The sequence below is a fragment of the Ovis canadensis genome, chromosome 17 (genome assembly GCF_042477335.2).
Source record: "Ovis canadensis isolate MfBH-ARS-UI-01 breed Bighorn chromosome 17, ARS-UI_OviCan_v2, whole genome shotgun sequence".
NCBI classification, from domain to species: Eukaryota; Metazoa; Chordata; class Mammalia; order Artiodactyla; family Bovidae; genus Ovis; species Ovis canadensis.
The window spans coordinates 71,866,184-71,884,463 of NC_091261.1; the positions used below are offsets into that span (position 1 = coordinate 71,866,184).

The following is an 18,280-nucleotide window of genomic DNA, read 5'->3' on the forward strand; positions in this document are numbered from 1 at the left end:
CTGGTGGGCTAAATACATCCTGTATCTGGTGTTTACGCTTGCAACACTCTTCCCCTTAAAGTTCTTCTTTTTATATATCGGAAAGACAGCCGCAGAGCTGCCAAACTGCCAGATTCAATTACTGGATTACTGATGCCAGCCTGTGACTGTGTTTGAAATAGTGCAAAGGGAACACGTCAAGATCCTAACACCTTTGTTCCTCATCATTGATTCCTGAACTGGAAGCCCTCATCTTATAAAAGTCCCTGGACCCCTCAAGGTGGGGGGCGCAGTTTTTAAGGCATGAGTTTATGGAGCTCCCCTCTCTGCCGGCTGAGAATTAAAGCCACCTTTCTGTTTCCTCCAAACTCAGTCTCTCTATTTTTTATTTGGCTCTGTGGGGGTGTGAAAGCCAAGATTTTGGCCAGCAACAATCCCAAGTTAAGGCATAGAGTGCTTTTCTCTGTATGGGAAGATGTCAGAGTCGGCGCTCACTGAAATCATTCCTTTGATACGCGCCTCCGCTATCTGGGGCTAATGTTAGGAAGATCCCCTGGAGAAGGGCATGGCTATGCGCTCCTGCGTTCTTGCCTGGAGGATCCCATGGACAGAGGAGCCTGGTGGCTACAGTCTGTGCTGTGCTTAGCTGTTCAGTCATGTCCAATTCTGTGTGACCCCACGGACTACAGCCCACCAGGCTCCTCTGTCCATGGGGATTTTCCAGGGAAGAATACTGGAGTGGGGTACCAAGCCCTCCTCCACGGGATCTTCCCCACTCAGGGATCGAAGCCAGGTCTCCAGGATCTCAGGAGGATCCTTTACCCACTGAGCCCCCAGGAAGCCCCGGTTATCGTCCGTGGGATGAGAGTCAGACCCAGCCGAGCGACAAGCACACCCTTCCTGCTTCCGCATGCTGAGCCGCCTCTCCTCAGGGCTCAGCTTTCCTCCTGGGTCTCCTCAGGGCTCACCTTTCCTCCTGGGTCTCCTCAGGGCTCACCTTTCCTCCTGGCTCTCCTCAGGGCTCACCTTTCCTCTGGCTCTCCTCAGGGCTCACCTTTCTTCCTGGGTCTCCTCAGGGCTCACCTTTCCTCCTGGCTCTCCTCAGGGCTCACCTTTCCTCTGCCTCTCCTCAGGGCTCACCTTTCCTCCTGGGTCTCCTCAGGGCTCACCAGCTCACACTGAAGGGCGCAATTGCTGATGACTGTGACAACCTTGTTTACTGATAGCAGTTCAGTTGAGTTCCGTCGGTCAGTCGTGTCCGACTCTTAGTGACCTCATGGATTCAACACACCAGGCTTCCCTGTCCATCACCAACTCCCAGAGCTTACTCAGACTCGAGTCCATCGAGTTGATGATGCCATCCCACCATCTCATCCTCTGGCATCCCCTTCTCCTCCTGCCTTCAATCTTTCCCAGAGTCAGGGTCTTTTCCAATAAGTCGACTCTTCCCATCAGGTGGCCAAAGTATTGGAGCCTCAGCTTCAGTATCAGTCCTTCCAATGAATATTCAGGACTGATTTCCTTTAGGACGGACTCGTTGGATCTCCTTGCTGTTCAAGAGACTCTCAAGAGTCTTTTCCAACACCACAGTACAAAAGCATCAGTTCTTCCATGCTCAGCGTTCTTTATAGTCCAACTTTCACCGCCATACATGACTATTGGAAAAACCACAGCTTGGGCTAGATGGACTTTCGTTGGCAAAGTAATGTCTCTGCTTTTGAATTTGCTGTCTAGGTTGGTCAAAACTTTTCTTCCAAGGAGCAAGTGTCTTTTACTTTCATGTCTGCAGTCACCATCTGCAGTGATTTTGGAGCCCCCCAAAACAAAGTCACTCACTGTTTCCACTGTTTCCACTCTTTCCCTACCTATTTGCCATGAAGTGATGGGACCAGATGCCTTGATCTTCATTTTCTGAATGTTGAATGTTAAGCCAACTTTTTCACTCTCCTCTTTCACTTTCATCAAGTGGCTCTTTAGTTCTTCTTCACTTTCTGCCATGAGGGTGGTATCATCTGCATATCTGAGTTTATCAATATTTCTCCCAGCGATCTCGATTCCAGCTTGTGCTTCCTCCAGCCCACCATTTCTCATGATGTAATCTGCATAGAAGTTAAATAAGCAGGCTGACAATATACAGCCTTGATGTACTCCTTTCCCTATTTGGAACAAGCCTGTTGATCCATGTCTAGTTCTTACTGTTGCTTCTTGACCTTCATACAGATTTCTCAGGAGGCAGGTCAGGTGGTCTGGTATTCCCATATCTTTCAGAATTTTCCAGAGTTTGTTGTGATCCACACAGTCAAAGGCTTTGGCATACTCAATAAAGCAGAAGAAGATGTTTTTCTGGAACTCTCTAGCTTTTTCCATGATCCAACAGATGTTGGCAATCTGACCTCTGGTTCCTCTGCCTTTCCTAAATCCAGCTTGAACATCTGGAAGTTCATGGTTCACGTACTGTTGAAGCCTGGCTTGGAGAATTTTGAGCATTACTTTGCTAGCTTGTGAGACGAGTCCAGTTGTGTGGTAGTTTGAACATTCTTTGGCATTGCCTTTCTTTGGGACTGGAATGGAAATAGACCTTTTCCAGTCCTGTGGCCACTGCTGAGTTTTCCAAATTTGTTGGCATATTGAGCTGGCATATCATCTTTTAGGATTTGAAATAGCTCCACTGGAACTCCATCACCTCCACTAGCTTTGTTCGTAGTGATGCTTCCTCGGGAGCACTTGACTTCTCATTCCAGGCTGTCTGGCTCTAGGTGAGTGATCACACCATCGTGGTTATCTGGGTCATGAAGATCTTTTTGACATAGTTCTTCTGTGTATTCTTGTCACCTCTTCTTAGTATCTTCTGCTTCTGTTAGGTCCAGACCATTTCTGTCCTTTATCGAGCCCATCTTTGCATGAAATGTTCCCTTGCTATCTCTCATTTTCTTGATGAGATCTCTAGCCTTTCTCATTCAATTGTTTTCCTCTATTTCTTTGCACTGATCACTGAGAAAGGCTTGCTTATCTCTCCTTGCTATGCTTTGGAACTCTGCATTCAGATGCTTCTATCTTTCCTTTTCTCCTTTGCCTTTAGCTTCTCTTTTTTTCTCAGCTATTTCTAAGGCCTCCTCAGAAAACCATTTCGCCTTTTTGATTTCTTTTTCTTAGGGGTGGTCTTGATTCCGGCCTCCTGTACAGTGGCATCCATAGTTCTTCAGGCACTCTATCAGATCTAATCCCTTGAATCTATTGGTCACTTCCACTCTATAATCATAGGGATTTGATTTAGGTCATAACTGAATGGTCTAGTGGTTTTCCCTACTTTCTTCAATTTAAGTCTGAATTTGCCAATAAGGAGTTCATGATCTGAGCCACAGTCAGCTCCCAGCCTTGTTTTTGCTGACTGTACAGAGCTTCTCCACCTTTGGCTGCAAAGAAAATAATCCATCTGATTTCGGTATTGACCACCTGGTGATGTCCATGTGTAGAATCTTCTCTTGTGGTGTTGGAGAGGGTGTTTGCTATGATCAGTGAGTTCTCCTGGCAAAATTCTGTTAGCCTTTGTCCTGCTTCATTTTGTATTCCAAGGCCAAATTTTCCTGTTACTCCAGGTGTCTCTTGACTTCCTACTTTTGCATTTCATTCCCCTATAATGAAAAGGACATCTTTTTCGGGTGTTAGTTCTTGAAGGTCTCATAGGTCTCTACTGATATGGCAGGAAATATTCCATTTCTCAGGAGAAACTTTTTGTTATCACTCTAGGAACTATTTCACAGGATAATCTGAAAGAGGAGACACAAAAGGGGATTGGAAAGGTATCAACCACGAACCAAAATAAAGGGTGATTCTGACTTTAAAAATCTTTTTGGTAGTTTAGTCACTAAGTCATGTCTGACTCTTTGTGACCCCTTGGACTGCAGCCACCAGGCTTCTCTGTCCATGGGATTCTCCAGGCAAGAATACTGGAGTGGGTTACCATTTCCTTCTCTAGGGGATCTCCTGACCCAGGGATTGGCAGGTAGATTCGTTACCTACCTGAGCAGCCCCTCAAAAAAGTCTTTATTGCATCTTAAATTGGCTAATGGTCTCAGTTCAGTCACTGAGTCGTGTCTGACTCTTTGCAACCCCATGGCCTGCATCAAACCAGGCATCCCTGTCCATCACCAACTCCCACAATTTACTCAAACTCACGTCCATGGAGTTGGTGATGCCATCCAGTCATCTCATCCTTTGTCGTCCCCTTCTCCTCCTGCCCTCAATCTTTCCAAGAATCAGGGTCTTTTCCAATGAGTCGCCTCTTCCCATCAGGCGGCCAAAGTATTGGAGCTTCAGCTTCAGTATCAGTCCTTCCAATGAATATTCAGAGTTGATTTCCGTTAGGATTTACTGGTTTGATCTCCATGCAGGCAGTCCAAGGGACTCTCAAGAGTCTTCTCTGGCACCACAATTTGAACCAGGCTGGAGAGATCATTAATAAACACTCTTTGCTGTGAGTAAGATAGTGATGGTAATTATTTATAATCATTATGGCAGGTTTTAATTAAACTTCCTATGTATCAAATCCCACAAAAGTACACCTCTAAAAAAAGAGGAAAAGTGTACCTCAGGTCCCCAGCTGCAGAGGACAGATCTCTGCTGCCCCATTGTTAGAAAAATTAAGTTCACACACTTTGCCATTCAATCAAATGAGTAAGGCTGATGGGGGTTCCATGAAGAATGTCTTGTCTCCAAATTGGGCCAATTTACCGTTTCCTCTTGCCTGCTTGGTTTAGGCACGACGGCCCCAGGAGAGATACAATGATCTCTGCTCCACTTTTTAGAGACACCTCTTTTTGGTAAGGCTCTCGAACTGTGGGAGACTTCTGCTCAGAAACTTGAACAGAGAGAGGAAGAAGCCCTGAGACAGGACAGCTCCCATGGAGCGGGGAGCCCCGGAAGGCAGGTAGCACAGCAGACCGCACCCCTGGTGGGGCTGGAGCCCCCGACAAGACGCTGAGCCTCCAGGGAGGCTCAGAGCACTCCACCCTCCCCTCTCCTGCCTTAATCTCAGTTCTCCCCAGTTTTGTTTCCTCGGCAGGAAGTGGCCCAGAATGAGGGGGACTCAGCTCTGGGCAATGAGGCATTTATGACTTGGTTCTTTCAGATTTCATACGAGCATGTCCATCATCCCTTACACGCTCTCTTCTCTGTTGCTGAGTCTCATGAATTTGTGGTTGAACCAGCAGTTCTGAAGTGCACCACCCTCGAGCTTTTTGTCACCTGCTTCTGCCAGCTTTGACCAAATCATCAGAGTTCAGCGGACAAACACTTATCCAAAAAAGTTTAGGAAGAAAATGCTTTCTTTCTTGTGGTCATACAGGAATATAGATTTACAGCAACATACAATAAAACCACAAAATTCAGAGAATTATAAAGCTCTCTCATCATACTATAATCCACATACCCACTGAAAACATTGAGGTCTTCATGAAAGCAACATTACAAATGAAATTAAGGAAACTTGCTAAGTACACTAATATAAATATGGATATCTAGGAATAATATGAGAAAGCATATGTACTAACAATGCAGAGAAAAATTATAAAATGTAGTTAAGAGTAATTAAAGAAGACAATTAACAGAAAGAAGTTCCAAGTTTGTGGACTGGAATTGTCAATATTACATGGATGTCATTTTCCCTGAACTAATTTATGGAATTCTAATCAAATGCCTCCCTGGATTCTGGGTGAAAATTCACAAACTGAGTATAATATTATCATAGAAACAGAGACAAGAGAAGACATTAGGTTGGATAGAACAGAGTTTTCTACAAGACACTGAGAAGTAATATCGGGCTATCATAATTAGTAAAGGTAGTATTAAACCAAGGACACAAAAATTGATCAACGATATAACACAGGCTCACACACAGATGACTCTGGACATATGTCTGAGGTGGTTCTGCAGAACAGTGGGGAAGGATGGTCCCTTCAGCAAACGTTGCCAGAATACTTGGCATCCACACAGCAGAACTAGTACAGACCACCACCTAACACCCATTTGTCTGTGTTTAGACATGCCGTTCATAACGTCATTGCCAAATTTATGTCTTGAAGCTTTCTCCCTGTGTTTTCTTCTAGGGGTTTTACAGTTTCAGCTCTTATGTTTAGGCCTTTATCTATTCTGAGCTGATATTTGTCCATGCTGGAGAAAAGGTGTGATTTTATCCTTCTGCATGTGGATATCCAATGTTCCCAGTTCATTTATTGAAGAGACTGTCCTCTCCTCATTGTATGTTCTTGACAATCTTGCCAAAGAGTAATTGACCGTGTAAACAAAACAGTGACAAGAAAACAAAAATAGACAAAGGGGAGCTAATCCAACTGAAAAGCTTCTGCCCAGCAAATGAAAAACACGCAGTGAAGTGAAAAGGTAATTGATGAAAAAGAATAGATATATGTAAAGCTGAATCACTTTGCTGTACATTCAAACTAACACACAGTGTAAATCAACTATACTCCAATATAAAATAAAAATGAGAAACAGGTATAAAATGAAAGGGAGAAAAGAGAATGGAAATGGAGAAAATGATTACAAACCACTATCTGATAAGGGGTTAATGACAAAATATTGAGGGCCTTGGGCTTCCCTGGTGGCTCAGCTGGTAAAGAACCCACTTGCAATGCAGGCGACATGGGTTTGATCCCTGGGTTGGGAGATACCCTGGAGAAGGGAAAGGCTACACACTCCAGTATTCTGGCCTATACAGTGCCTGGGGTGGCAAAGAGTCAGACATGACTGAGCGACTTTCACTTGGACAACTCAATAGCTAAAGGACAAATAACCTAACTATATAATGGGCTAAGGATTCAATTTTTATTTTCCTAAAGAAGGTTTACAAATGGCCAACGGGTATATGAAAAGATGCTCATCGCTGTTATTAGTTTGGCCACGCTGTGTAGCTTGCCTGATCTTGGTTGCCCAACCAGGGATTGAACCCTGGCCCCAACAGTGACAGCGGCCAGTCCTAACCACTGGACCCCCAGGGAATTCCCATACTCAGTACTATGAATCACCCGGGAAATGGAAACCAAAATCATAAGACATCGCTTTTACCTGTTAGCATAGCTGTTACATGGGTTAAAGGACACTCGTGTTGGTGAGCATGTGGAGGGCTTGGAACTCCTGACCACTCTTGCTGAGAACGCAATTTTGTGCAACCACTATGGAAACAGTAGGAGAGTTCCTCAAGAATTAACAATAGTTCTACCATATGACAAAGAAGGCAACGGCTGCCCACTCCAGTACTCTTACCTTGAAAATCCCATGGACGGAGGAGGCTGTTAGGCTGCAGTCCATGGGGTCGCGCAGAGTCGGACACGACTGAAGCGACTTAGCAGCAGCAGCAGCAGCAGCTACCATATGGTCCATGTGGCTCTTCAGTTGAGCAACTATTTCCCAATTCAATTAATCTGCTAGTGACTGTAGCTTTATGTGTAGTTCTGAAACACCCTCAGAAAACAATACAAGTGGACCATCCACATGGTAATTACATGTGATTCCAAAGTGTCCTCTCCTCATGAAGAGATACCTGTGCTAAAGATAACACAGTGGTAACAAAACCCCACGGGGAGTAGAATCCCATTTTCAGAAAGACTCGACATAGACATGGAAATCGAGACAGAAGAGACTAGAGAATAAGGATCCAAGATTTGAAGACACTTTGGGATTCTTCCTCTTGTTTAAAAACAACCAAAAATAAAAAAATAAACAAAAATAAATAAAAACAACCATATTTCTCACTCTCATGCTTAAATCAATGACCAAGTAAGTATGGTCCTCCCAGGTCCCTAGAAACAGGAGACACAGCCTGTCATTCTGTGTCTAGGCCACATGGGAACCCCCAGGGTCTTCCATGAGGCAGATCGACTTAGGTGAAAACAAGGCCAAGACCCTGATGGTCATTTCTCTGGGAAAGGCAGGCGAGGCAGGGAAAGCAGTCTTTGGACTGCTTTCATAAGCAAGTATGAATAATGTAAGAGGGCTGTGGAGAGGAAGGGGTTTCTTGAGTCACCTGGTACCTGGTCCCAGCATGAGTGGGGTAGGGTGGCTTGTGGCTCAGAGTGGCTCTGAGTCTGGGCAGTGGGCAGAGAGGAAATGCTCGACAGGTTTGCATGGGAAAGGCCAACAGGTGAGCTGCTGGCTGTGTCTAGGAACCAGCCAACCCTGGGAGGGCAGTCTCTCCAGGATCAGCAGGACCCAGACGTCAAAGCATCTGAGAACACAAATGTAGAAAGGATGAACACAGAAGCCCCGGGCAAGGAGCAGGATGAGGGCTGCGATGGGGTGGGGAGAGGGTGAGATGGTGGCTTCGTCTAGGAGCCACCTCGGAGGCAGTGACGTTGACTGAGAAGAGGTGACGGCTGAGGACGACCAGGATGGTACCTCGGGTCATCAGCACAGCCAGCATTTGCTGAAGAGCCCACACCTACCTTGAGGGTGGTGGCAGAGGTGCTTGTGTGGGTCTGGGTCACTCTAAGGAGCAGATGCCAGTGTGAGATTAAATGTGGGAGATTGTTTGGGGAAACAGCCAGGTGAGAGACAATGACCAGGGATCTTATAGAAGCTGCGCAAGCTGACAACCCTGATCTAATCTGACTCTGGGTGAAGGCAAGAAGGAAGGACGGTTGGCTCTGCAGTCAAGACAAACTCCAGCAAGATCGTGGAGAGTCCTTTCGCCAATGTCCCATGTCGGAGCTTCCCCTGACTCTCAGGAATGGGGCTGCCTGAGTGTCTCTGGCACCCGTGGTCATTGTCTGGGAGCTGCAGGTAGGCAGCGTGGCTTTGGTATCAATGTGGAGATGGATCATGGAGGGCAGTAGCTGGTATGCTCAGCCGAGTATGTTCCCTCCACTGAGGCTCTGCTAGATTCCTTGTCATGGTCCCCAAATGAGTGTGAAAAGTGAAAGTGAAGTCGCTCAGTCGGGTCCGACTCTTTGCGACCCCGTGGACTGTAGCCCTCCAGGCTCCTCCCTCCATGGGATTCTCCAGGCAAGAATACTGGAGTGGGTTGCCATTTCCTTCCCCAGGGCATCTTCCTGATCCAGGGATCAAACCCAGGTCTCCCGCAATCCAGGCAGACGCTTTAACCTCTGAGCCACCAGGGAAGCCCGTAATGGGCTTCCAAATGGGAACAGAAAAATCCAGTGTATGAAGACACATTGAGAGCAGCGACAAAGAGCAGGAGCTTCACAGCAAGAAGGACCAGGGTTCAACTTCACACCCTCTCTCACTCACCAGGGGACTCTGAGTGACTGGCCATGTCTCAATGTATTATTATGAGAATCAGAGTAAAACCCATCTCACGGGGATGCCGGAGGCCTCAAAGGAGGAACAGCAATATGGAGAAGCCAAAGGCTGTCTTCCAGCCACTTAGGTGACCAGTGACTCAGGTAACTGTAAGAACATCTTGATCTTTTGTGTGTCCTTATGGGAGGTTTTCTGGCATGGACTTTTGTCAATGACACGTGGTTTGGGTACCAAGGCAGGTGACAATGTAAGCTGGTAAGGCTGCTGTCTAACCCAGTGACTCATTCTGGGGCAGACACAGGTGTAATTCTACATTTTCTAGTAACCACAGTGAAAGAATACAGAGACCGAGATGAAATTCCATTTGACTAAGTAGCATTTCTAGAAGTTGTTATCTCAACATGCCGTCAGTATCAGGTCACATGAAGAAATCAGGAGTTCTCACCGGCACCTTCCAGGTCCTCACTGGCCTCCCATTCAAGTTCTCACAGCATGAATACTTGAGCCAGACTGTAACTTCCTGTGCCAGCAGCTGCCACGTCTGTGGATCTCCACCAGCCACATTTCCAGTTGGGTCAACCGGGTCCAGAATCACAGGCCTGGAAACAACAGTCAGAGAGGACAGGTGAGTACATGGGCTGTGTCCGGGTTGTTCAGAGCTCCCAGCAGGGCAAAATACCAGCCTGGGTAGACTGTTTCTGGGGGCAGCTGGAGGGCCCCATGGACACCTCCCCCTGGCTTGTGACCTGGGTGCCCTGCCCTACAGTGGGCACTGAACACGAGGTGAAGGAGGCTTGCATTTGGGCCTTGGGAGACCTGGTTTCAATCTCACCTCTGCTCTTGAGTAGTGCTGTCTCTTTAGGCAGGTCACCTGAATCTCTAGTCCTCAGTATCCTCATGTGTGAAATGGGCAGATTTGAAAATCCCTACCTCAAAGGATGTTGTATGAGGATCTGGAGAAGCACTTGACAAGCTCCCAACAGTAACTGAAACATAAGAAGGGGTCTATACATGCCAGGTTTAATAACCAAAATTCCACTATTCTATCAGAGTAGTTTTGTCTTATAGCAAGCTCTTACATCTGGGAAGCATTTTTATTATTGCTATAGCTATTGCTGGTTCCCCTGGTGGCTCAGCGGTTAAAGCGTCTGCCTGCAATGCAGGAGACCTAAGTTGGATCACTGGGTCAGGAAGATCCCTTGGAGAAGGAAATGGCAACCCGCTCCAGTATTCTTGCCTGGAGAATCCCATGGACAGAGGAGCCTGGTGGGCTACAGTCCACAGTACTGCAAAGGGTCGGACATGACTGAGCGACTTCACTTTCACTTTCACTTTTCATAGCTATTGCAATTTGAGTCAAATTTTAGCTCTTTCACTCACTTTCTGTAAAGTTTGCACAAGCTCCTCTTTTTCCATACCTCTGTGATCTGTGGTTAACACAGTGCCTGCCTCACAGGGTTGCAGGTTATTATTTCAATCAGACGGTAGGATTAAGTGCCCAGCATAGTGACTGAGTATAGATGAAGATCAATAATTGTGGAAACCTCCCTCTTCCTACATTTCTAGGGTGCCACCGCTGTAATCAGAGCTGCATTTATGTGGGGCTCTAAACCATGTGCGGATAGAGTACCTGGGTTTTGCAAGTTGTCTCCTCAGGTATTGGCTAATCGTAGGGTTTTCCAAGTCATAATACTTTTTCCAGTAGATGCAGAGGTCCTGATGCTTCAGGATTAGTGCCAAAACAGTCCGAAATCCCTGAGCTGTGCTGAATTGTGGTTTGGAGCTTCCTTGTTCCCAGGCATAGATGGTCAGCAGCTCCAGAGCATACTGTGGGGGCAGCTTATGCTCATACTTCATCTTACACTGAGGAGAGGGAACAAATTAGAAACATGAGTTTGTTCAGCTTTTGTGTGGAGAAGAGGTAATGCCTATCCTCAAGCTCTTTCAGAAAAGTGAGGATGAGGAGATGATTCCAAACTCATTTTATACGAAAAGCAGAAAAATGCAGCACAAAAGGAAAACAGCAGGCCTGATGATCATAGACGGGAAAATCCTCTACAAGATATATTAGCAAAGCAAATTCACCAACATATTACAAGGTCACACAGCATGATCAAGTTGGATACAGTCCAGTGAGGCGAGGAGGTCAGAATCCACAAATCAATCAAAGAGATACATTTCTATTAACAAAATAAAGGATAAAAAACTTATGATTATTTTCCCATATACAGAAAAAAATTGAGAAAATTCAACAACCACTGTCATACAAACTCTTAACAAGGTGGGTATGGAGAGAACATAACTCGATAAAGGCCGCATATGACCAGCCTAGAGCTGACATCACCCTCAGTGGTGAAGGCTGAAAGCTTTTTCTTTAAAATCAAGAACAAGACACATATGCCCACTCTTCTCACACTTATTCAAGATAGTATTGGAAGTCCATCCATGGCAATCAGGCAAGAAAAGAACAATATCCATGCAAATTAAAAAGGAAGTTTAACTATTGCTATTTGCAGATGACATGGCACTATACATAGAAAACGCTAGGCACTTCCAGAAAACTATTAGAAATAAAAACTGAATTTAGGAAGATTGCAGGATACAGTGATAATATATAGAAATATGTTGTGTTTCTATATGTGAGTAACAAACTATCACAATGAGAAAGTAATTTATTATTTTAATCTGTTTTATTGATTTATTTACTTTACAATATTGTGTTGGTTTTGCCATAAATTGACATGAATCAGCCATGGGTGTACGTGTGTTCCCCCTGCTGAACCCCCCGCCCCCCTCCCTCCCCATCCCATCCCAGTGCACCAGCCCCGGGCACCCTGTCTCATGCATCGAACCTGGACTGGCGATTCATTTCACATGTCATAATTTACATGTTTCAGTACCATCTCCCAAATCATCCCAGCCTCGCCCTCTCCCACAGAGCCCAAAAGGCTGTTCCAACATCTGTGTCTCTTTTGCTGTCTCTCACATACGGTTGTCGTTACCATCTTTCTAAATTCCATATATATGCGTTAGTATAGTGTACTGGTGGTTTTCCTTCTGGCTTGCTTCACTCTGTATAATAGTCTCCAGTTTCATCCACCTCATTAGAGAAATTTAAAAGCCATCCCATTTACAATTGCATTAAAAATTTTTCTTAACTAGGAGTAAATTCAACCGCAGTGAAAGACCTATACCTGACTTTGATGAGAGCAACTGAAGATGACAAAATAAGTGGAAAGAGATACCACGCTCATGGACTTGAGGGGTTAATATTCTTCAAACATGCATCCTACCTGAAGCAATCTGTGTGCATGGCCTCAGGGTGTGTGATTTAGTGTTGCTGCGCCATGCCACTCTTTTCAAGGGAGAAAATGGGAAGGACAAGAGGTTAATTCATTTGCCCAGATTCAGACAGCTAGGAAGTAAGCAAAGGGGAGTTGGGGCGGGGTTGGGGGGGAGTTGATTAATTCATTGAATAACTGCTTACTGAGAATATAATATATTCCAGGCACTGTTCTAGGTTCTAGGGCCGCAGCAGTGAATGAAACATGCAGTGTCATATTATATATTTATACACTGCATACAAATAAAATAAGCAAATGCCTACTTTTATGTACATTCTCAGAGGGAAGACAGATGATAAACAAACAAATAAGCTCAGGCAAAAGCCCTAAGGCTGAAGTAGAGTTTCCTTCTTGGTGGACCAATGCAGAGGAGAGACCAGCCTGCGAGCAGGGGTGAGGGGGTAGTTGATGATGATATTTAACACAGGACCAGGGTGTTCGTAGATTGGTGGGGTTTGTGTGTGTGTTTATGAAAAAGATAAGAAAGGGCCATGATCAGGTACCACTTCACACCAGTCAGAATGGCTGCGATCCAAAAATCTGCAAGCAATAAATGCTGGAGAGGGTGTGGAGAAAAGGGAACCCTCCTACACTGTTGGTGGGAATGCAAACTAGTACAGCCACTATGGAGACCAGTGTGGAGATTCCTTAAAAAATTGCAAATAGAACTGCCTTATGACCCAGCAATCCCACTGCTGGGCATACACACCAAGGAAACCAGAATTGAAAGAGACACATGTACCCCAATGTTCATCGCAGCACTGTTTATAATAGCCAGGACATGGAATCAACCTAGATGTCCATCAGCAGATGAATGGATAAGAAAGCTGTGGTACATATACACAATGGAGTATTACTCAGCCGTTAAAAAGAATTCATTTGAATCAGTTCTGATGAGATGGATGAAACTGGAGCCAATTATACAGAGTGAAGTAAGCCAGAAAGAAACACACCAATACAGTATACTAACACATATATATGGAATTTAGAAAGATGGCAATGACGACCCTGTATGCAAGACAGGAAAAAAGACACAGCTGTGTATAACGGACTTTTGGACTCAGAGGGAGAGGGAGAGGGTGGGATGATTTGGGAGAATGGCGTTCTAACATGTATACTATCAAGTAAGAATTGAATCGCCAGTCTATGTCTGACGCAGGATACAGCATGCTTGGGGCTGGTGCATGGGGATGACCCACAGAGATGTTATGGGGAGGGAGGTGGGAGGGGGCTGCATGTTTGGGAACACATGTAAGAATTAAAGATTTTAAAATTAAAAAAATAAAAAACTAAAAAAAAAAAAAAAAAAGGCCCATGGTTTGGTCCGGAGCAACTGGAAGGATGGAGCTGTCATATGCTGATATGGGAGAACCGGGAAGAGGAAGATACCTGAGTCCACTGGCAATGTCCCAGACCCTACCCTTCTTCCCCATGTTTTTTCCCGTCTGACCAGTGTCTACTCCTCCATGTTCCTCCTCTCATCATCTTCCTCCTGGCTCGCATTCCCTCCTCTCTGGCCGTCTCTGTCCGGCTCCCTCCTGCCTCCCGCATCCTTTCTGATTCCTCCCCTCCTCCCTCCTCTCCTCTTTCTTCTCCTCCCCACACCTCTCCCTGCTCCTTCCCTCCCTCCACACCACTCCTCCCTCCTCTCCCGGCCTCACTCTCTCCCTCCCCCTCCTCCTCCTCCTCCTCCTCGGCTCTCTGCCCAGATGGGACCGGCCATACCAGTTGGTACCAGTGCTTCACCAGGCAGATGAGGCTCTTCAGCATGGGAAGACGCTCCTTCAGGAAGGCTGTCTGCAGCTCCGTGAAGCAGGGGGAGAACTCACCCTCTCCCCCCAGTTTCTCGCACTCTTGGATGAGCTGGACGTAGATTTGAGGGTCAGGTCTGTAACCTTTGGTCAACTGACCTGTTGGGAATGAATTCAAGTTTAAATGTCAGCTCTTTTCTGAGTTTCTTTCTGTCGCCCCGGGGACACACTCACTGGCCATGGGGGGCAGTGGGGAGGTCAGCAGGCCCAGAGCCAGGAGGCCTGAGGTCCATCCCCAGTCCTCCCTTCTCCCGCCTCTACCGCCGTCACCCATCGTCTCTCACCTGGACTCAGCAGAGGTGGTGGCACCCTCCTCCCTGGATCCTCCACAGCCCATATAGAGGCCTTTAACCTGATCCTTCCACTTCTTGCTTCCCAGGACCTCTGGATAAAATCCCAAGTCCTCACAGTGGCCCACACGGATGGTGAGACCTGTCTCCTCCTTTGTCTTCCCTCCTGCCTCAATCCCTTTGCCACTGACTCCCCTGGTTGCTTCACTTCTCCCAATATGCCACCTTCATTCCTGTCTGTGCACTTGCTGTTTCCTCCTCTGGACCCCCAAATCTTTGAGTGCTTGGCCTCTTCTCATCTCTCAGGCCTCAGGTCAGAGGTCACCTCCTTTATCACCCTGTCTCCAAAGTCCTTTGATTCCTTTGATTGCTCTCTTGGGTCACCCTATTTCATTTCTGTCGCAGCGAGTTATCATCTCATTCCTGGTATTCACATGGTCAGGCTGCAGGAGAGAGGCTCTCTGTCTGTCTCATTTAGGCCATGGAATAGGTCTTGCACCTCCGAGACTGTGCTCCTGCTCAGTTGCTAAGTCCTATCCGACTCACTGCGACCCTCTGCGCTGTAGTCTGCCAGGCTCCTCTGTCCATGGGATTTTCCAGGCAGGAATACTGGAGTGGGTTGCCATGTCCTTCTCCAGTGGATCTTCCTGACCCAGAGATCGAACCTGCATCTCCTGCTTGGCAGGTGGATTCTTAACAACTGAGGCACCAGGGAAGCCCCACATCTAAGGTTCACAGTGGAAACTGAGCCTCAAAAATGAATTGCTTCCTGTACCAATGCTCCTGCACGTCATCTCAAGATTCCCACCCTCAGTAAAAGTTTGAATGGTTCCCTCATATTTTACATAGAAAATGAAATTAACATATTGAGGTTATCCTAGACCTAGTTTTTAGAAAGAGATCACACAGTTGGCCAAATGTCAAACTAGTAAGCCTGGCAGGTATTCTATACAAATATCTTGATCCCCCCCAATTGCACCAATCTGTTGTTTAACTCAGCCACTTCAGTGGCTGAGTGTGACCCTGGGCATTCTTATCCCAGGAAAGACGCTGGGGTCTCCTCCCACCTGAAGGGATACCTTGGTTATAAAGAGTCTCAAAGTGAGAGACATTTCTGCTCAGAGACAAGGAAAGAGAGTGGAAGAAGCCCTGACATAGGACAAAGACTGTAAGAACTTGTGGCTGGGAGCACTCACCCAGGGCATCAAAGGCGGGCAGGACATCGAACTCCACCGCCTGGTTGGGGGACCTCAGCACAAAGCTGAGAGCGCGGGGATTCTGCTGTTTCTGGACCTCAAACTGCACTTCAAATCTTTCCTCTCTTTGACAGGCTTCCAGCTGTCTCCTGATTTCTTTGATGAATTCTCCTCGGCACTCAAAGTGTTCCCGAAAACTTTTCAGATTGGTGAGGAAGACGACGAGGTCAGCATCTGATCGTCCCCTGAGGGTTGTGCCTTCTCTTGAGGAGCCACCCTAAAAAGGTGATAAGAATGAGTATTGACACATTTCATTGAGAAGAGCCTCCCTAAATGAAATGCTGAGAGCAATCACTAACATTTTGAGTGCTAGCCACTGCTCTGAAGGCATCAGCGGCTGTAACTCCTAGAATGCTCACAAGAACTCTGGGATCTAGCCACTGTTATTATCTGTTGTCATCTTCTGGATGGGGAAACAGATGCTGAGAGAGATCATGTTATCAGTCAAGTCACACAGCTAGTAGGTGAGAGATGCAGTTCACACCCGTTTTTTCCCCCTGGATCCATGATCTTTACTCCCTGTTGTTTTATGATCTGACATGATTAATACTTAAACCAGCCCATGGCTTAGTTTATTTGACCTGCAAGCCCATGAGGTCCTGAAAATTCTGGATAAGGAAACGGAGGCACAGAGAGGTGTAGGTGACTTGCCCAAGATTTACAGCGAGCAGGTGCTATCTGCTTTCAAAACGTATACACTTAACCAGCTCCTGACTCTGCAGAACTGGTGAAACCTTAGCCTGTCAAAGACTAGTAAGGATTGTTGATACAGATGGATTTCAGTTTGCCTATTTTAATGCCATAAGACTCTCAAAGTGTGAGCATTTTCTGCTCAGGAAACTGAAGAGAGACCAGAATGAGCCCCAGCTTAAGACAAAGGCTGGAACGCCTTATGACTGGGAGCACTCACCCAGGGCATCAAAGGCAGGCAGGACATTAAACTTCACCGACAGGTGGAGCTGGGGGGAGCTGAGCCCACAGGTGCGAGCCGGAGCATTCTCTACCTGCTGATTCTGGACCTCTTGTGAGATATCTTTCTTGGTCAACACACGCATTCACACACACACAGTTTCTCTATCTTTCTCTTTTTTAATGGTTGCCTAGTGGGTGTTTCAGAGGTGATTTATACACTTCATTGGGGCATTTGTTAAGTTCGATGCATGAGGCAGGGCACCCAAAGCTGGGGCTCTGGGACAACCCAGAGATGGAGTGGGGAGGGAGTGGGAGGGGCTTCAGGATGGGGGGACACATGGGCACCTGTGGCTGATTCACGCTGATGTATGGCAAAAGCTATCGCAATATTGCAATCATCCTTAGATTAAAACAAATAAATTAATTAAAAAAATTTACAGATGGATGCCCTCACCCCAGAAGCTATTTTCACAAGTGTGGATATAGTTTTGGCAGGGATAAATCAGAAACCACCAGTCCTAGAGACCTCAACCTCTTGCTCTCTGTTTCTGTGGAAAGGCTTGCTCACCAGCCCCCCTTCTCCCCAGTGAGGCAGTTCTGGACTCACCTTCACAACTTTGGACACCCGAACTGGGCGAGGAGGAAATCGGAAACACCTCTCCTTCAGGAAAGTGCAGATGATTTTGATGGCGCTTTTGACCTGCTTGTGGAACTCCGTGTTTGACAGGAGGTGGTGTTTGGTGAACTTGTCTAGAGAGCTGGCCGGAGTATTTCTGAGCTCCATCATGACACTGGGGACTGGAGAGCCAGAGGCGGAGGAGCTGCTGCCTGAAGCTGTGAGCTTCTGTCTCCTCTGCTGCCTGCGTCTAGGGGGCTGTTAAGTTTCATTTCACTGGCAGGGAGGAGCTATGCCGCTGCTGGTTTCAGTTCCTTGAAAGGGAGGAGTTCTGTCCTGAATCCTTGTTTCTAGTTTTTCTCTCTGCAAATGAAACGCTCCTGCGATTCCACAAACCTGTCAGGTCTCTCAGCTTTTTCCTCCAGAATCCCAGAATTACTCCCTGCCTTTACCAGGCAGACTAGCATGTCTGGTTTGTCTTCAGACTGTTCTCTGAAAAGCTGTTTTTATTTATTTATTTTTTAATTTATTATTATTTTTTTCAAATTTTACTTTATAATACTGTATTGGTTTTGCCATACATTTTCATGAATCCGCCACGGGTGCGCATGAGTTCCCAATCCTGAACCCCCCTCCCACCTCTCTCCCCATATCATTTCTCTGGGTCATCCCAGTGCACCAGCCCCAAGCATCCTGTATCCTGTATCGAACCTAGACTGGTGATTCGTTTGTTACATGATAGTATACATGTTTCAATGCCATTCTCCCAAATCATCCCACCCTCTCCCTCTCCCACAGA

General features: G+C 46.4%; 1 protein-coding gene across 12 annotated transcripts in view; it reads right to left on the reverse strand.

Annotated features, from left to right (window-relative positions):
• The window catches only part of LOC138422718 (2'-5'-oligoadenylate synthase 1-like), a 30,049-nt gene extending 12,281 nt beyond the window's left edge, over positions 1–17,768 (reverse strand). For 7 of the 12 annotated variants that reach the window (XR_011249989.1, XR_011249988.1, XM_069558106.1 and 4 more), the window contains exons 1-5: positions 17,473–17,768; positions 15,894–16,170; positions 14,322–14,506; positions 10,883–11,115; positions 9,698–9,851 (exon numbers count right to left, since the gene is read on the reverse strand). Coding sequence is in view for 8 of the 12 variants with exons in the window: in XM_069558106.1 (XP_069414207.1) it covers positions 9,698–9,851; positions 10,883–11,115; positions 14,322–14,506; positions 15,894–16,170; positions 17,473–17,652 (1,029 nt within the window). In the remaining 4 variants the exon portion in view is untranslated. Of the gene's footprint in view, positions 1–1,307; positions 3,747–4,155; positions 4,452–7,257; positions 7,540–9,697; positions 9,852–10,882; positions 11,116–14,321; positions 14,507–15,893; positions 16,171–17,472 lie in introns of those variants that run through there. The other 5 variants (XR_011249991.1, XR_011249990.1, XM_069558111.1 and 2 more) reach the window with 5 other exon arrangements.
• Positions 17,769–18,280: the final 512 nt, after the last annotated feature.